The sequence below is a fragment of the Archocentrus centrarchus genome, chromosome 20, assembly GCF_007364275.1.
Source record: "Archocentrus centrarchus isolate MPI-CPG fArcCen1 chromosome 20, fArcCen1, whole genome shotgun sequence".
Lineage (NCBI taxonomy): Eukaryota > Metazoa > Chordata > Actinopteri > Cichliformes > Cichlidae > Archocentrus > Archocentrus centrarchus.
This window is the reverse complement of record NC_044365.1, coordinates 31,244,604-31,263,706: the sequence shown is the minus strand read 5'-3', so window position 1 is coordinate 31,263,706 and position 19,103 is coordinate 31,244,604. Positions and strand designations below refer to the sequence as shown.

General features: G+C 42.5%; 1 protein-coding gene across 1 annotated transcript; it reads left to right on the top strand.

Annotated features, from left to right (window-relative positions):
- Window positions 1-229: 229 nt before the first annotated feature.
- Window positions 230-18,699, top strand: LOC115799722 (probable enoyl-CoA hydratase). Its single transcript, XM_030756993.1, has 7 exons — window positions 230-525; window positions 3,144-3,314; window positions 6,991-7,088; window positions 7,716-7,860; window positions 15,380-15,529; window positions 16,901-17,016; window positions 18,072-18,699. The coding sequence occupies exons 1-7, from the start codon at window positions 381-383 to the stop codon at window positions 18,177-18,179; spliced, it is 933 nt and encodes a 310-aa protein (XP_030612853.1). The 5' UTR covers window positions 230-380; the 3' UTR covers window positions 18,180-18,699.
- Window positions 18,700-19,103: the final 404 nt, after the last annotated feature.

Sequence of the window (19,103 nt, the reverse complement as noted above, 5' to 3'; positions counted from 1 at the left end):
AACACAAAAGAGAAATCTTTTATTAAAAAAAAAAATCAAGAAAATGTGATGTGGAGTTTGCTTTCATTCTTTCCAGCCTGGCTTTGCAGGGCAAAGTGCGGATTTAAGGCTCAATGCGGCCCTCTGCTGTGCGTTTCCTGTTTTTACCACTGCAATGCACCAAGTTGTGAGCGTCCCAGAACCTTTAGCGTTTGTTTTTGTTTCTGTCGGGGATACAAAAGTGTTACTCCTCAATCCCAGAGCTTCATCGGAGGAAGCCAGCTTTGTAGAACACAACTGAAGGAATATTTTACATTGAGATATTTTCCATATATTTGACCCTTTGTTGTTTTAAGACACTTCGAGTTTCTAGGGGTTTTTTTTTCGTGCGAGTGTTCCCAATGGCGCTAAAACATTTGCGGACACTGGCACCACTTTTAGGGTCTAATTATCAGCGTAAAACGTTTGGAAAACGGTTCGTGAAGACAACTTTAGTTTTAGTGAAATCCTGCAGCGCTCAGAGCGGGGGCGAAGACACGGCGAGAGGTGAGCGGGGACTCGCAGTAACACGGTGTGGACGCTGGGGGGCAGCAGAGGCTGCCGGTCAGCTGGGGCACATTTGCACAACTGAGTGCAAGTTTGAAGTTATAACTTATGTTATAAGCTTTCTTCATAGCCGAGTGGTCCTAGTAATAATAATAAAAAAAAGAGGGTTTCGAACACAAAGAGCTAAACCTAAATTTCATGGTACCACTGATTTATGTTCTGATTTTGTTTGTATTTATTTTTTGTATTCTTCATTAATTTAGTTCCTTTCAGAAAATAACCTATTAAAGTCACTAATTATCTAACACTGTATAACCAATGAACTTTAAAATGCAGGACTGTGCAGGAGCCTTGAACCATTTCTCATTTTGGAGCCAGACCTTCTTGTAATTTTTAAACTGGTCTTGAGGAATGATTCAGGCTGTCTGAAGACCTTTGAGTTTATCTTTTGAAAATTGGCTGCTTTTTCACCCGTGCTCAGTCCAGTCCTTGTACCTGCACCATTTTTTGAGAAGTTTGTTTATTTATTGTTAAGCCACTTAACACTGACCTATGAACATAGACAGTATAAAACATGGGCAGAAGTATTTGCTTGTCTGCCTTCACACATAAAGGAACTTGAGTGACATCTTATTTTTAATCCAGAGGCTTTAATATGATGTGGGCCCACCCTTTGCAGCTATAACAGCTTCAGCTCTTCTGGGAAGTCTTTCCACAGGTTCAGGAGTGTTTATGTGAATATCTGACCATTCTCCCAGAAGCACATCTGTGAGGTCAGACACTGATGTTGGAGAGAAGGCCTGGCTCACAGTCTCCACTCTAATCCATCCCAAAGGTGTTCTATCAGGCTGAGGTCAGGACTCTGTGCAGGCCAGTCAAGTTCTTCCACACCAAACTGGCTCATCCATGTCTTTATGGAGCTGCTTTGTGCACTGCTGTGCAGTCATGTTGGAACAGGAAGGGGCCATCCTCAAACTGTTCCCACAAAGATGGGAGCATCAAATTGTCCCAAATGTCTTGGTATGCTGAAGCATTCAGAGTTCCTGTGACTGGAACTAAGGGGCCGAGGCCAACTCCTGAAAAACACCCCCATACCATAACCCCCCCTCCACCACCAAGTTTTACACTCCCATTTACACTGTCCATCAGATTGCCAGACGGACAAGTGTGATTTGTCACTCCAGAGAACACGTCTCCACTGCTATAGAGTGCAGTGGTTGTGTGCTTTACGTCATTGCATCTGATGCTTTGCATTGCGCGTGGTGATGTAAGGGTTGGATGCAGCTGCTCAGCCATGGAAACCCATTCCCTGAAGCTCTCTACACACTAAAAGTCAAAGCTTTCCTGCTGAGTTTATGAGCTGAGCCTTTTTTTTTGTTGCAGATTTTGGTCATTCCGTGTTTTAAAATTGAGGATTACCTGAGGTATGAAACTGCAGCCTCACTGGCTAAAGAGTTGTCAGTCACACGTCATTAGCTGTGATGTTTCACAGTCATACCGGCACTTTCTGATCCTCAGGATGGCACCACAGAAACACTCATCTTCACAAAAGAGTCAGTGACGTCACAGTAGCTACGGACATTGTTTTATATGGCCTGTGACAATGGCTCATTCAGGCACAGGCAAAAAGAAAGGCACCTAACTCAAGGGAAGGACCAGTGTTGTGTCTACACGTAACAGACAACTTTGTCACTACAGTCTGTCACAAAATCACAGAATTTGTTCCCGTTTCTTTACTTTAATCTGTGAAAAATGCCACCGATATCAGTTTGACATAAAACAGTAATTTTGTATCAACAAGGTGATTCCCAAAATAAAGTGAAGGGCCAAAAAAAAAGCTATCTACAGCAGGTGAACACAATCTGAAACTAATGGCCTTAACCCTAGAACGTCAGGTGATTTTCACCCATGTGTAAATGAGAGTGATAGTGTTAGAAAACTCACGTTAGTGTTTCAGGGTTAAGAAACAGGAAAATACACAGTGGCTCAAGACTTTTGCACAGCACTGTAAATTTGAGAATATATATTTTTTTGTAAATACACAAAGTAAAAAAACAAAACAATCCCAAACAGTTACAGCTCTGGAAGTTCTGGTTCACTGAGTTTCGCAGCACACGGCTCAAAAAGCTTCTTGTCCCTTGAAATTGCATCGGTAGCGTCAGAGTATAAAATGCGGTGTGAGACAAATTGCCTCTGCACCTCACCTCTCTGGGCTTTGCCATCCCTAGAATGGCCCGTGTGGAGAGAAGCGAATGCATCCAGCAGCTTTGTTCCCCCGGCTCTTCCTACTTGGATGGAGTTTCCTCTGGGTGTGGTTGACACTCGGCTTCCCCGGGATGAACCTAAACAATGTCGGGTTGATTGCCTGCTGCAAGTTAAGGCCACAATCACTGGCACACACACCGACCCAACGTCGTCACCTCAGCCCAGATGATATCTTTCAGCCTCTCATTCTCTGTCATTATTTTATCAAGCCTGTCCACATAAGACAATTTACATTCCATCTCCATCCCACCTAGTGTGAAGTCAAAGCTTAAGGCCTCTGGGTGAGTCTCTTTCTAAGTGTTGTGGTCCTCACTGGTTTCTGCCTGTGTGTCTTTCTTATTCTCTGTCATTAGCTGCAGGTCAGACTGTGGTCTCAGAGAGAAGGGGATCCGTGGTTACTGTGGCAGTAAACCGGCCCGAGGTGCGTAATGCGGTGAACCAGGAGACAGCGAGGCGTCTGCTGGAGGAGCTGAAGGCCTTTGACAGCGACCCAGGCTTGAACGTGGCTGTGCTTCATGGGAAAGGTACCATAACTGTAAGGCACATGTGTGCAGGGAGGTTTGGATATTTGTAGAAACGTTACAGATTTTGAACCCGATATCAATCTTTTTAAGAGATTTCATTAGTAGTAATCCTCCTAAGTGTCACCCATTAATTTCTAGATTCTCATCCTCTTATTTATCTGGAATTAATACTCGAGTATTAATTACTTGAGGATCTTTGTGACAGGGAGGCAGTGATCAAACTCTTTTTTTCCAGCCTCAGTCTGAACATCATCCAGATCTGTGGATCACTTCATTGTGTTTTAGCAGGACAGGCTTCCTGCTCACAGAGAGCACGATCACATTTCTTAAGTATAACAGGAACGTACTGCATATAAAATCTGCTTCAGCCACTTTTTTTTATTTGTTTGTTTTATTTGTTATAATTCTACAATACTTTAAACCCCCCCCAGGGTTTTCCTGGCCCCATTAAAAGGAAACGCTGCCTGGAAGGAAATGCATCTTTTTGTTTACTTGCTGAGAATTTGACAGTAAGACTGACACAACACTCAGTGTCTGTACAGCTGCAGATTTTCTCAATCACTTTGATGCAGTTCACACATCAGGAGCATCAGTCTCACCGCTCTTAATGCAGTTGTCAAAAATGAAACAACCATAACAATTACAGACTGTTCATTTCTTTGTAAGTGAGCAAACCTGCAAATTCAGCAGGGGATCAAATAATTATTTCCCCCACTGTTTAGAATATCATGGGAGCTTCTTTTCATCCCTCGTTAGCCCTTAATTTCTTCCTTACTTCCACCCTCAGCACTCATCCCACCTTCCCTCACTTCCCCTGCATGTCTCTTTGCCCAGCTTTTGCTTCTTTGGCTGCTTAGACCTCAACAAAATGATCAGGCAAGAGTGCACTCAGTAAACACACACACACACACACACACACACCCGCACTTGTAAGGTAGCCTGCACTGTGTCAGCTGCAGATCTAGAGTCATGCCACGACTCCTAATGCTTCTAAAAATAATCATCTCCCACACACTCCTTCCTTTGGTGGAAATAATGTCTTCAGTCTGGATCAACCTGTCGGCTGTGGCCTCCGAGTGCACACTTCAGAGGCTGGAGCATCTCCAGATGATGGCTGCTGATGCTGCTGTGCAATGAAACCAGTGCGTGTTACAGAGTAATTAGCTGGTATTAAATTGGTTAGCAATTAGCAGCACAGTAGGTAGTTTCAGCAAACGCGGCTCCATTGCAGTTCCCACTCTGTCTGTAATGTGATTATAATCATCCTGCCACAGTTTCCTGTCAGCAGGCCGTCCCGTGTTCCTGCTCCGGTATAACATGACGACTGACCTTCAGCGATGATTAGCAGTGCGTCTGTGCTGTGAAATGACAGGCAGGGAGGTTCAGTTTCAGTGTTTCTGCAAACATAAGGAATCAATTTTGTTCAAATTAGCACCGACACAGCCGCTCTCACAGCTCTCATTTTTCAGTGTCCAAATGTGTGTTTTCAAACTTCTGAAATCAAGAGTAATTGCTTTCAGCGGATTTTGAATATGCTCGCACATATTTGGAGTGTTTCATACTCTGATTTCTGTGGACATTTGTGGTTCAGATGCAACCTAAACTTAGCACAAAAAGTAAGAAACTTGTGTTTGGTTGATTCTTTCTGACAATAAATGATGTTCCTCCTTTAACGTGGAGGAACACGATGCTCAGCAATGAGTCCAGGTTCTGCCTGTGCCAGCCCTAGTTTCAAAGCATGGAGAAGACACAGAGAAGGCTGCTGGCTGCTGCACCAGCAGGATGACAGCTTCTGGTGGAAGCAGTGTGATGGTGTGGACACTGTTTGCATTGACATTGGAGACAATCTCAATACAGATACAGCAAGATGAGATTCTGCAACCAGCGGCGATCCCGTATCTCCTCAGCCTGGCAGATGTGGACAGCTGTGGCTGCGTATGGTTCTTCCACATGCTACTGAGGAGCCTGTCTGTTATGGATAAACTCTTAAATTGTTTCTTCAGACTTTAATCACCCGATCCAATAAATATCACCAAACAAGAGCCAATAGCAGAATAAGCTGTTTGGCACTGGCAGAGAAGATTTGGCAAGTTTTTCATGGGTTTCAACCCACAAACTCAACTCTGCTGCTCAACCCACAAGTTTATTTTCCATATAACTGTGGCACCATTCAATGGGAATTAAAGTATAAGATTTATTGCCAAGAGGCATTGTTACAACAAGGAAATAATCGACCAAACACAAATTTCACTTACTTTTTTGTGCTAAGCTTCGATGTCATCCCAGCGGCGTCACTGTAAAAGCTGAACAGATGGAAAAACATCAGCGGAAAAAGGAAAGGCTCCGCCTCTTAGAGGTTTTTTTGGTTTTTATTCAGATTTGTGGTGAAGCACCTTAAAACTCAACATTTCATTCTTAAAGCGAGAAAAGTTTCACTTTACTGCAAGATGCTGCTTCGTGAAACTGGCACATCAGCGGCTCTGGTCATTACTGCACCTGAGTGTCAGCAATTACAGTGTGAGGTGTTTTAGTGCAGACTTTGTTAGGAAGCTGGCAGTTAAAGACCGGCTGCTGTCCGGTGTGTCCAGCTTTTGCACTCTCACATGCACTTCGGCGGACCGGTATGTGCAACACCAGCACCGTGACACACAAGGGGCTTAGTAGAATTAAATTATTAATATTTGTTTTATTTTTATTCCTACTGCGATATGTCAAAATGCCAAAACTCTGGGAAGGTGTCCTTGGCTGTGATAGCCTGAACAGATACATTAAAATGAAGGAGAAATGCTCCTGTGGTCTCATTCTGTGATGCTATGATACAGTATGATATATGATATGATATTTGTCTTGACCAGGTTAACTAATGATGATTTGTTTTATATAAGTTTGTAAAGTTTTTAGTAGCAAAGCTTATGAACTCTTGTCCACATACTTTTGGATCCTAGACTTTCTCCTGAGATTATCTCCATCAAACTAAAGTCTTGTTCTCTTGTTGCAGCATCTCTCATACAACTTTTTCTAACTCCTGTAAAGAAACACACTCAAACTGTAACATATTCTTCAGTAACAGAGCTGAAGGTCTCCTCCATCATCATCTCTCTGTCACTGCTGCTCGTTTCCTCTTACAGGGACAAAGGAGATAAGGCTGCTCCGTCACAGTGCTGCTCCCATAAACAGCGCGACACTCTGTGTTTCTGTAATTGCCTTGTGCTGACCCACAGCTGCAATCAAAGCTCCCAGTCGATGGGTGTTGCTGCCGCATGCGTTCATTAAAATCGTTTTCATTACTGTTACATTACAGAGAGAGGAGGATTTCATGAGCCCCTGCCCGAAAGTGTGACATAGTGTTTGTAGGCCTCTCGGGTAAATGCTGTAATTACCACATGAATCCAACGGAAGGGGCTGTGGTTGCAATATGTTACTCTTCTGTTAATGAGAGTATGATGTGTTTGCATTTGCATGTGTGTGAGCGCACGCGTGATCTGTGCCTATGCGTTGGGTTCAGGTTCTTTAGGGAAGAGAAGCATTTGTGTGCCAGCCAGCCCAAAGCGAGCTGCTGTCCAAATTGTAGCCCTCAGACTCCAGCTCAACGTGTTGTTTTTTTTCATCCTCGTCATTTTCCCTTCCCCTCTGACTTTCCAGCTGCCATACTTTGTAATTTTGCGGTCTCTTCCAGGAGGGAATTTCTGCGCTGGTTATGATCTGAAAGAGCTGGCCAATCACACGGGCCCCTCCAAATTGGAGCAAGATGTCACTAAGGGTCCCGGTCCAATGGTGAGTGGTGAGAGTTAGATGTATATTTCCATATGATGTTAAGGGGGCAAAAGGTTTGCATAAAATGTATATAAAAATAGATTTGGGGAAGGATGTCGAATACCTCAGTAACTGCAGACGCATAAGCAGAGAGTCCTCCCTCCTCGTACACTCCTGTCACTTGACAGAGGGACAAATCATAGCACAAATGATGCACTGTAAGCTATGAAAAGTGCAGACTCTGTAAGGTCTGGATTGCATGCTAAGTATTTGGCACTGAGTGGACCTCCTGTGCAGAAAATTATAGCGTTATATCTCACGCACAATACAAAGTCCTTCATTTGTTGAGCTACAGCCAGAACTTGGATCATATTTCAGCCTTTTGTTTGACAGTTTGAGAAATGAATTGGGAAATGAAATCTGGAGCCTTTTTAGCTGATAAACCATCGAAATCAAAGACGAGAGGCAATAAAAGCACAAAGCGGGCAGTGAAAACACACAGAGACACCAATTTATACCATTAGATCTGAGAATATTTGTTCCTTGTTGAGTGTGGGGTCCTCTCGTGTTGATTGCAGTCATTTGGCTTTGCGTACAGTTTAAGTGTGCATGTATGTTTGGATTTACTAATCCAGCTGTTTCCTGCAGGGCCCGTCCCGTCTACAGCTGTCAAAGCCGCTGATAGCAGCAGTGAGTGGTTTTGCCGTGGCCGGAGGGTTGGAGCTGGCTCTGCTGGCAGATCTGAGAGTGGTGGAGGAGAGCGCCGTCATGGGGGTGTTCTGTCGCAGGTTTGGTACGTCTGGCACTTCGTGCTACTGCGCTCTTTACTGCTGCTTCTGCTGCTACTGTGTCATGCAGCATGGTTTGTCAACAGACCGGTGATTGTCAGTACTGCTGCTTTGTCAAGAAAAAAAAAAGGATGCCTAAATGCTCATCATTTCAGCAGAGCCCCGCTCACAATGCAGACATTCAGATCCTCAGAAGGCACATTGTTTAGGGTCCATTTAATGAGGAACAGGCAAGCACTGCGCTTTATGTTATGCTGGAAAGGGAGAAGATTTTTGGTACCAGAAGCTTTCTGTTGGTAATCCGAGTGGTTCTGACCAGTCACAGTTGAGCAGGCTCTGACTGCATGCAGATACAGTCCATTTTGCTGAAAATGCATTCCTGAAACCCTTATCCATGGTGTGAAGGTGATTTAGCTTTTTAATAGCATTTGAAATGAATCTGCATTGGTTAAGAACGGGCACAAATCCAGAGGTCTGGATGTCTGGTGGCTACACAATACCTGCCATTGCCCCCGAAGTCATCAGACGATAGCCAGAGGATCCCAGGTTGTCCAGGTTTATCCCACTGGTCCAGTGATTGACACACAAGCTTGCTTTAGTGAGCACTTAATATAAATACTTAATATAAATACATACATAAATACTGCTACTCTGCCAGTAGTGCTACTTCTGTGTGTGTGTGCTTTCGATAAACCGAATATTACTCCTTAGATTTATGATGTCTCTGCTGATGATTAGCATTAGTAGAATATATATAATGTATATACAGATCAAAACGAGAGCTGCAGCTGCTGCTGTTTAATGTGCTGCTACTTAATAGTAGCAGTGCTTTCTCTATTAAACGCTTTACCAAGTTGTAATGACATTAACAGGCATGCTTTTTCTCAGTTAATCCTGCTGCTGTTAATAATACCAATCCAAGCCTGTCAGTAGTAACAGCAGAGCCAGGGGCCTTATTTCTTGGCAGGCCAATCGCTCTTTTTCCCCTTCTTTTCTGTTTTTGGCGTACCTTCTGTGTGTGTGTGTGTGTGTGTGTGTGTGTGTGTGTGTGTGTGTGTGTGTGTGTGTGTTTACTCAGCTAATTATATCTCCCCATGAAAGTGTTCTTGTGTTTTTCTTTGCATCCAAACATACATCACTCGTGTGCTAATGCCGGGAAGTCGACACTGTTTCTATTTTTCAACTTTGTTAGTCTGTCCTGTGTTATCACCCGAGCCTCCTCTTGTTTGTTTGACGGAGGCAGCGCGATAACACCAGTGACCGTGACCTTTTGGCATCACGGCCAGAGTCTGCTGGGCAGTCTTGATAAGTAGAAGAGGAAGCAGCCAACTGCCAGGTTTCCACTGCAGGGCCGAACAGGGCTTACATATTATTTATGTCACACAGTTTCCTCATAAACAACATTTTCCCTTTTTTGGCGTCTAGTAGCTTACAGGCATAGTTTGCATGCTGAGTCAATTCTACTTCTAAAAGATCAAGCAGTACTTTAGAGCATCTGCTGTAAACGCTTTAGGCTAATCCTGATCCCGCTGCTGGCTTTGCTCTGGAAAAGTGGCTCGTGTTGGAGCACTGCAGCTTCTCAAATAGCTGTCACTCCTCTAACCGTGCTGCTGGACGGCTTAAATCCAGCCATATTGTTTACAAATACAGCTGTTGTACTGTAATTTACTGGCAGTACTAGATCTAGAGTGTAAACATGCGAGGTTTATCATCTCAGCCTGTAATTTAACAGGGGAGCATCCTGGCACTGCCCTCATCCTTCTGACCGACCACACAGTTCATCCTCACAGAGACACTAGTGCACTGTCCTCAGTGCGGGAAACACTCAACTCTGCTCGCTGTGTTACTTCTCATAGAGACATTTTACTGTCATCACACCGTCTGTTTTAAATGACTCGTTTTTTACAGTCATGGAAATTAGTCATCATGTGAAGACAAATAACGTGAACCATCCATCCATCATCCTTCCTTCCATCCAGCCATCCATCCATCCTTCCATCCATCCATCCATCCATCCATCCATTCATCCATCCATCCATCCTTCCATTCATCCATCCATCCATCCATCCTTTTTACACTAGAGTGAAGTTCTGGGCTGATACTGATTTTTGAAGGAAAAAAAAAAACTTTGACCAAAAGCAGAAAAAAGCAGAAAGCAGTGTTTTTGATTTGCTTATTTATTTGCCTTCCTGTATTATGGAAGCAAATACATTTTCATAAATTAAAAATAAGGGGACAAACGTACACTTGACTCCTTTATAGCCTTTCAGCACGTTATCACACCATCTTTAAATGTGTAGCCAGCACAAACTTAGTGGGATATAACAGATAACAGTGAGCATCATTCTGTTTGTCAGGGCAGTGGTGGCCAATGAGACTGTTCAGCTAATATGTATCCCTGTCTGCTTTGCTGATGTTAGAAGTAGAAGATTGTTGAAACATCACTCTGGGTTTACAACATGTATTTAGAGGGAGAATCGTGCTTTCCATCATTAACTTTGTCCTTTATGTGCCATTAACATGCAGAGTTACACCTTATCTGTCCCCAAGAAATGTAACAAGAACGGTATCGATGCAACGACTCAGGAAAGTACAAATGATGCAGAGGTTATCGTTTCAACAATGGCTTCTGTTTGTCTCTGAACACAAACTTTCTTTATCTCAGCCTCCCCTCTGCGTGTCATACGAGCGACCGAACTATGCTGGGGCGGCAGAAATGAGCATTACTGCGGTTTTGACACATTAAGTTACACATTTCCTCCCAGTAATTAATTCTCAGCCTCATATTTGATTGCCACACATTTTGTTTGTCAACACACTAGCGTTGTTTCCTCCAGCTTAGCTGAGAGCGTTGTGGTTTTTTTATTCAGACGTGCATTTAGCAGAAGAGTGGTTTTACTGTGGGCTCAGCCAACATCTCAGCCTGAAGGTGTTTTTTTTTTAATGAAGCTGTGGATGAAGGAACATTAGACTCATTGAAGACACCATTTTTTAAGAGTTCAATTTTTTAAAAGGAGCTTAACACAGTTTAAAAAGATCGATCACCACGCATTTCATTTTTCCCCCCTAACATTAAACAATTAAAAACCAAACTTCCCAGGCTTTTCACATCAAACGTACTACTGTTCTGTCGGGCGCACTGTTTATTTAAAGATCCAGTGTTTCTTAGTGATTATTTCCTTTTAATGGTCGAATTCTGTAACCGTTTTTGGGCCAGGCACAGATGGCAGCAGCCGGAGGGAATCCCTGGTGGCTTTGGAGATGAAAAACCCTCAGAGGCTCGCTGTGCTGCTCTGATGTGGGCCAGTGGTTACCGCAAGGATCTGACAGTTTTCTGGCATGTGATTGGCTGCCAAAACCTGTGGCTTCCTGTCTGGGGCACCTCTGCCCTGCCGAGGAGGAAATGAGAAGGAGGAGATGGTTGCGTCACAGGAATCTGGTATTAGTGTCTGCTGCTCTTTGAATTTTCAGCCCTGAATGAAAAACCATGCCACTTACTTAATTCCCTGATGTTATTTTGATTCCATAAACCAGAGGAACATCACAAAGCAAATAAAAAAAAGAGCTGGAACAGGAAATGGAAAATAAAAATACTTTAGTAATACTTACTGTAGGATTAGTCTTTGAACAGAAGGCCAGCATGGAGGCTGTTGGTGTTCCAGGTGTGTTTTATTATTTGAAGACCATTAACTAGAGACCCTTCCTACACATGCAGCAGTCCATTTCAACTCCTCTCTGTACCTGGATGGGTACGGTAGATGCTAAGTAAGAAAGAGGAAGTTGATACTTCCAAATTTTATTTCGGGATGAATCCAGCTGTTCTTGCTTGATCGATAACGAGCAACTTCCAAAGCAGATACATTGATAATAGCACGACTTCTAGGCCTCTCAAAGCAAAAGGTGGTGTTTTTAAATGAAGTTCTGGGTGGAGGAACACTAGATTTAATGAGGCTTGACAAGATGCTTTACCATAAAAGTTGAGACTTTAGGGAAAACTTGTTAGATCTTATCATCATGCATGTTTTTTTCTGAGCTGCCACACCTTCTGCCATTTTCATGGCCTGAGGCCCCATTTACAGCCTTGGTGGTCTTGTATAATAGCCCTCTGCAAGCTAAACAATACAGAGCCCTGGTATTAAATCAGTGGGCTAAACACATGAAATCAAGTCAACTGTGTGGTGCTCATTTCTGACCCAGCCCAACTCAACTATTTTCCTCGATTCCCAGTCAGTATTTCAAAGCGAGCTTCCGATTGAAGGTCTTGTCCATTTAGTCTGGAGTTATCCGGAAATCGTTAATCCACATCAAACTTAATCGCATTACCCTCATGGGAGGCCATTGTAGTGGGTTTTGCTTTGATGTGGTGAGGATGCCAGCAGCACCAGGAGCAAACCAGAATACCCCAGTGTGTCACGTTTCACACTGTTTTGGGGTTATTAGTAGCTGAAGAATGGTGGGTGTGCTGCCTTATTTCCTGTCATGGGACTTTGGTGCCAATCTCATGCTAACTTTTCTATTTACATACAGAGTTGATGCCTATAGTTTTAAGAGAGAAGCGTGCTTATAGAATATGAACAGATTTCAATTGTAGGTAAGTTGCAGTTTAAAACATATGCAGGGCTGTGCAAAAGTTTTGGGCCATCTCTTTATTTTTCTTATATTTTGCCAGGAAAATGGGAAATGGGTGCGGTGATTTATTGAAACATGCATGCGTACATGGAAATACTCCATATAAGCCAAAAACAGTTTGTACAATTCTAATGAGCTTTAAAGTCAACATTTGGTGTGAGCACCTTTATTCTTCAGCACAGTCTGAACTCTCTGAGGCAGCTTTCTTGGAATTTCCCTGAGCTGTCTTCAGGAATAGTTCTCCAGGCTTCTTGAAGGACATTCAGAGCTGTTCTTTGGATGTTTCTGCCTTTTGTTCTCTTCTCTGTCAGGATGGTCCCACACTGCTTCAGTAATGTTGAGGTCCGGGCTCTGCAGTGACCACTCCATGATTGATCCTCCCTCCATACTGATGATGATTTTGAGCCAGAAATTTCCGATTCAAATAAAGAAATGCGGACAAATTATGTGCTTTTGTGACAGGCTGTTAGTAACAAAGTGGCTAAAATTGGTTCTTTGCTAAGTTGTGTGCTATGCATACACACAAGACTGGTTCATGCTTTGAGTTCTTTTTATGCTTGAATGATTCATAGGTCAGTGTTAAATGGCTTAACAAACAAATAAAAAACAACATTCCTCTTAAAATAGTATCAGATCTGCACTTAAAATATAAGTAAAAAACCTTCAGGATCATCCTCGAGATCGTTCTAAAAATGACCAGAAAGTCTGGCTCCTTGGAAGCAAAATATAAAAAGATTATATTATATTTGCTCTTTTAAATGTCTCCTTTTATGTTTTTGTTACATTATTTAACCACAGTTATATCTTTCATGAGACAAAATTAAAGCCAATGTTCAAACTGGTAACAAGTCAGAAACACTACAAGTTACAAGAGGAAAGACGTTTCTATTATTCTCTAAATGTGAGTTTAATTCAGTAGAAAATATCCAAATATTACTCAGATTATTTTTTTCTAAATAAACTGAAGAAGCCGCAGGTTTTACTGCGATGAGTAGAACTGTGCTGCTATCACAGGGCAACACATTTCAAAGTCTGCAGCGAGTAGATAAAAGACGAGATAACTTTTGTCCTCTAGACTTTTACATATCAGTCAGATAAGCAGCAGCGGCTCTGTGATGCAGGAAGACAACTCATTCTTCTGTCTGCTTATTAAACAATAGGCTTTGCCGACTCATTTTGACTGACTGCTTTGAACAATAAAAGTGAGCTGGCTGCTTCTCAAATATTTGGCTCATTACGAAGGACCGACGATGACAAATCCACATTTATTTAATCTTCAGCATCAGGATCACTGCCAAACATTTCCCCCTGAAAAGAGGATCTCCGCCGCAGCCAGGCGCTTTCAAGCCAAGCATACCTTTTCAGTTAAAACTGCTCCAAGGAGGTGCAGCACCTCTCTGCTCCTATTCATGCGGGACAAAGCACAGGTCTGTCAAACAGGACACATCAGAGACGGGACTATCAGAGAAACAGGGAGGGGGCTGCGAGGGGTGGAGGTGTTGGAGACGGCTGCTGTGGATAAGAAGGGAGATCCTTCCGGTTGCTGATAGCAGTGGTGCCAACAGCAGCACCACAGACAAAGACTGGAGGTCAACCTGCTCTTTATCTGCTCTTCTTTGAGTCAGCATCTGTCTTCTTCTGTCCTTATTTATGCTTCGCGTGCTTCTCACTGTTTTCAAGCCAGTCGTGTGTCTGTGTCACTGTTGTCTTCCTCTTTCTGTCTTTTCCTGTAATCAGGGATGATAGCGCTGGGCTTGGTGAGGAGCTCCGTGTTCTAGTTAGTTCTCTGTCCCTGAGGATGGTAGCGGTGACCCGGGGGGGGGGTGCTCAGATACCAGGGGTTATATGGAAAGATTGTTGAATAAAAAGACAAAAATAGATATCAACAGGTCATCGCAGTAAAGAAGAAGGATGTCTCTAAGCCAAAAAACAAACTAAGTTTAGGCTGCTACAGCACAAATTGTGGCTCAGAACCTACATTTCATACACACTCAGGCAATGAGGGAAGAAAACTGAGTGAAATCTAGTCTTTGCAGACAGCGCAGAAACCCCCTCCCTCACACATCTAATCACGGCCTTCAGCCTGTCGGAGCACCACATGTGCCGACTGTCTCAACCTGGACCAGGCCCCTGGATTGGTCGCACGTGTATTAACACTGGTATTCCATGTATTCCAGTTTAATTTATTTGAACGACACGGAGAGACAGAGTAGCTCACAGAGTATGAATAGAATCACATTATTTCCATGACTCCCCACGGGGGGGGGGGGGTTGAAAGCTAGCATGATGATTTGGGGTTATGAAAACATGTTCTATACATGTGCTCTCAATAAGAGGCGGTCAAACAGAATCAGTGACTTGGAGGAATTAGGGAGTTGGGATTGTGGCGTGGAACTTGGGAGAACTGAATGGTAGAACGTGTGCCAGTTGCAGCTGGTGCTCTTTAGAAATTAGGACCGATGCCAGAAGCTTACGGTACCTCGCAGCAGTCCCTCTTTTTTTTTTCTCTCTGGTAATAATGCAAATGTGTCCAGTGAGACTGAGAGTAAAGAGGAGTTTTCTTGTACTGATGTAAAGAAAGTACAGTTTGCAGCTCAGGAGTAAAATTGTGTTAATTTTCAGTCGTGTTTCATCAGCTGCTTCCACACAACCTGAGTGGCTTTTAATGAACACGTTACACCCGCACAGCAGCCTGCATTCACTTTCATCTCGTACAGTTGATTGATACTTATTTAAAGATCATCTCAGGAACAGCTACAGTGTAGCAGGATGATAGAGTTGGTACTGTCACTGAGGCTTTCATTTGTCTTATGATTTATTGCTTAGACTATGAGTGAGTGAGTGTGTATAAACTTTTGGCTGGTACTGTATTTCATATTTAAAATCCTTTTCTAGGAGTTCCATTGATCGATGGAGGCACGGTGCGCCTCCCACGTCTGATTGGTCTATCAAGAGCGCTCGACCTGATTCTGACTGGACGACCAATTGGAGCTCAAGAGGCTCTCGCATATGGACTGGCCAATAGAGTCGTTCCTGATGGTCAAGGTATGTACAGTTTTTTTTTTTTAGCAGTGCTATTTTGTGATTTAGTGCCAGTTATGAGACCTCAGCACCCCGGCATCGAGCATTAAAAAGTGTCAAACACCAAAATGTTTCTAAAAATATTTGATGTGACTGTTTTCAACTTATTTTATTATTTGATCATATATTTCTAAAACAGGAAACACTTAAAATATTAAATCACTCTTGGTCAAAAACTGAGTTTTCAGTATAGACTTCATCTTGTTAAATTAAAAAAGGCTGCATATCCTTAAATTGCTGGAGCTAAGGTATTAAATGTGGATCGCTTCCTGTAGTAATTCAAATGAGCCAACAACAAGTGTAGGAAGCATAATCTGAATAGATCGCAGTTCAGCACACTGATTGATAGGTAATGTTATTGTAGCATAAACAAACTGTACCTCCTTTGAACACAGTTATGTTGAGTTTATGCATATTAAATTGAAACAGAGTAATTTATTGGTGATGTAGGTTTGGTGTCATTTTGCCTCCGTGTGCTACAGTCAGAATAAAATGCAGACTTGAATTAAAGCTGTAATTAAAACTTCAATCCCATCTTGATTGATTGATTTAAAATTGACTGTGATGGTGTACAGAGGCAAAACTAATGGACCTAACTGTAGTGTACTATATGGAAGGAGCCAAATTAAGACAGTGGTAGTTTTATTAAAAAAACCCTCTCAAATAGTATATAATGTAAATCTTTTCCATTAATGTGTTTTCTTTGTGGCTTCAGCCTCACTCTGGAGCTGTAAATCCCTATTAGCACTGTCTACTTCCCGCCAAGCAGCAGTCTGAAGATTAAGCTACACACACATCTCAATGTGGCATTTCCTGTCTTATATTAATGCACAAACGCTCTCGTATCCTCAAATCCAGAAAAGGCCCCTCCATGTGCTCTTCGTGGTGTGCTCTCTGAGTCCCCCTCCTCCGCCCTTAGCGATACAAATGATTAGCTTAATTCTTTTAGGAAACCCTTCTTCCCACAGCCAGTCCTCGGTGTAATTGCCTCTCTGAAGGATGATCGCTTAGCTCAAGTTTAACTTCAGAGGAAAGCGAAGGAGCAGCAGATCAGAGTGCCATCATGAGGTGTCATTTTTTCCCCCGAAACACTGATCTGGATGCGTTCCAGCGCTTTGATGTGGGTGAGGAGGCAAAGTGGCGTAAAGGCCCAGTGACAGCATTAAAGGCCTGATTTTCAAATAAAAGAAAAGGAAAATTGAAATGGCGCTACACCAGTGGGGTCTTTGAGCATTTTCTGTGCTGGGAATAGACACGTTTCCTAACTTTTGTATCTGCAGATCCTCTGTTTTGTTTTTTTTCACTGTGCTGATTGAGTTCATATTGCAACCACAGCTTTGGAGGCGGCTCTGCAGCTAGCAGAACAGATCGGCTCCTTCCCTCAGCAGTGTCTGCGGGCCGACCGCGCCTCAGCCATGTACAGCTGCTACGATGCTCCGTCTTTCACACAGGTAGGCAGATCCACAGGTCCACACCTGTATTTATCCATTTTGGGGGAGTAACAAAAGGTTTTACAGTTGTTACACATGGAGGATTCATATTCATTGATGGCTGAAAGGCTCTGATAGCTAAAATAATACATATTAAAGAATTAAATGACACCATGCAGATACAGTGCTGTGAAAAAAGTATTTACCCCCTTCCTGATTTTTTTTGTTTTGCATATTTGCACCATTTAATGTTTCAGATCTTCAGAAAAATACAAAATAAGTTTTTTAATGATTATTTCACTTATTAAGGGGAAAAAAGTTATCCAAACCTACCTGACCCTGTGTGAAAAAGTAATTGCCCCCTAAGCCTAATAACCACCAAGAACTGCAGTCAGGTGTCTGGAATAACTGGGAATGAGTCTTTCACATCACTGTGGGGGAAGTTTGGCCCACTCTTCTTTGCAGCGGTGTTTTAATGCAGCCACATTGGAGGGTTTTCCAGCATGAACGGCCTGTTTAAGGTCAAAGCATCTCAATCTGATTTGTTTTGGTTTTTTGAGCCATTTAGAGGTGGACTTGCTGGTGTGTTCATTGTCCTGCTGCTTTTGAGCTTCAGGGCATGAACTGATGGTCGGATATTTGCCTTTGGAGTTTTCTGGTAGAGAGCAGAAAACCTGATAATGTGACTGTTGGCCCCATGTGTCCATAAAACCCTGCTTTGAAGTTATAACATTACACATCAGATCAATAATTGTGATTGAGTAAGGAGAAACACAGATGTTTGTTTTGCACAAATGTCTATAAATGATGAACACATGGATGAGACCACTTTAGAGTGGTTGTTAATGAGGTAATGAGACTTAAATGCTTAAGTTTTAATCTAAGATTGAGGTGATGTATTGGTAATACATAAATATCAAAGAAACAGGTCGAAGCACCGATGTGCTTACCTTGGCTCTTGGCTTAGTGAAGGAATAACGCTTATTTGTGCATCAATGACCATTTTTCATTCACGGCCTGCTGCTGCATATTGTATTAGCCAGGCTAATTTTTTTTTTATTGGTTCTCTCGTCCAGGCCATGCAGTATGAAATCGACCACGGGATTCCCGTCATCCAAGCAGAAGCTGTTCCCGGGGCACTCAAATTTACTTCTGGAGTAGGAAGAGGAGGAAAATTCTCCTAGAATTTAGCTTGAAGTGTGATTCCAGGTGATCCAACACATCCTGTTGTGTCCACTTTCAAACTCTTACGAGTTGAAAGCAGGTTTTTTTTTTTTTTAAATAAACGCTGTAGAGCTGTACTCACTTCTACTTTAGAATTACGTAACGAGGAGTAATTCTTGTGAAATATGAAAAAAAAAATTAACATTTAAATTTCAGTTTAAAATTTGGTTTGTTGTGAGTTGCAGCTGTGTTCGGCACCATTTTCTCCCTCAGTCTGCACGTGATGTTTTCAGACTGAGGCCCACAGCTAACACAGCTAACCCCCAGATTACTTTCAGTGATGTCATACATGAAGCAACAGGTACTTTTTAATTAAATAAGATGTTGCTGATCTGAGTTGCCTCTAATAGCCCGCGGACTGATTTCTACCTGAAGGACTCTGGATGGATTTTCCCAATAAAATCCACACAATGTGATTTTTATACTCACCTCTGGGTGCCTTACCATAATATCTGTCCATTTTAGCACCAATAGTGTGCAACACAGGTTAATAAAAATTACTTTGAGCTGCAGTGGATGGAGCCGCATGTTTGATTTGGTACCGATTTTTGCGCCCTTCCTGATATAACCCTCATATTTATCCGAGCTGGGACCTGCAGTAGGAGTTCAGCAATGATTTGTGCTTTTTAAATGTTCTTTAAGAAGTTTGTCATGCAGTAAAAATGAGATGAGGGCAGCATGATAGACATTTACTCTGATTATACAAACATTATATAGGAGTAGGTGATGATAATAGGTATTGATTGTAAATAATTGGACAGGAATAACTTGTTGCTTATTATATAATATTATACTGCAGTATATTTCTGACTAACTCGGCTGCTCATTCTCTTTCTCTTCACAACACTTTCTTTAAAGATAAACACATTAGAGGGTCAACTTGA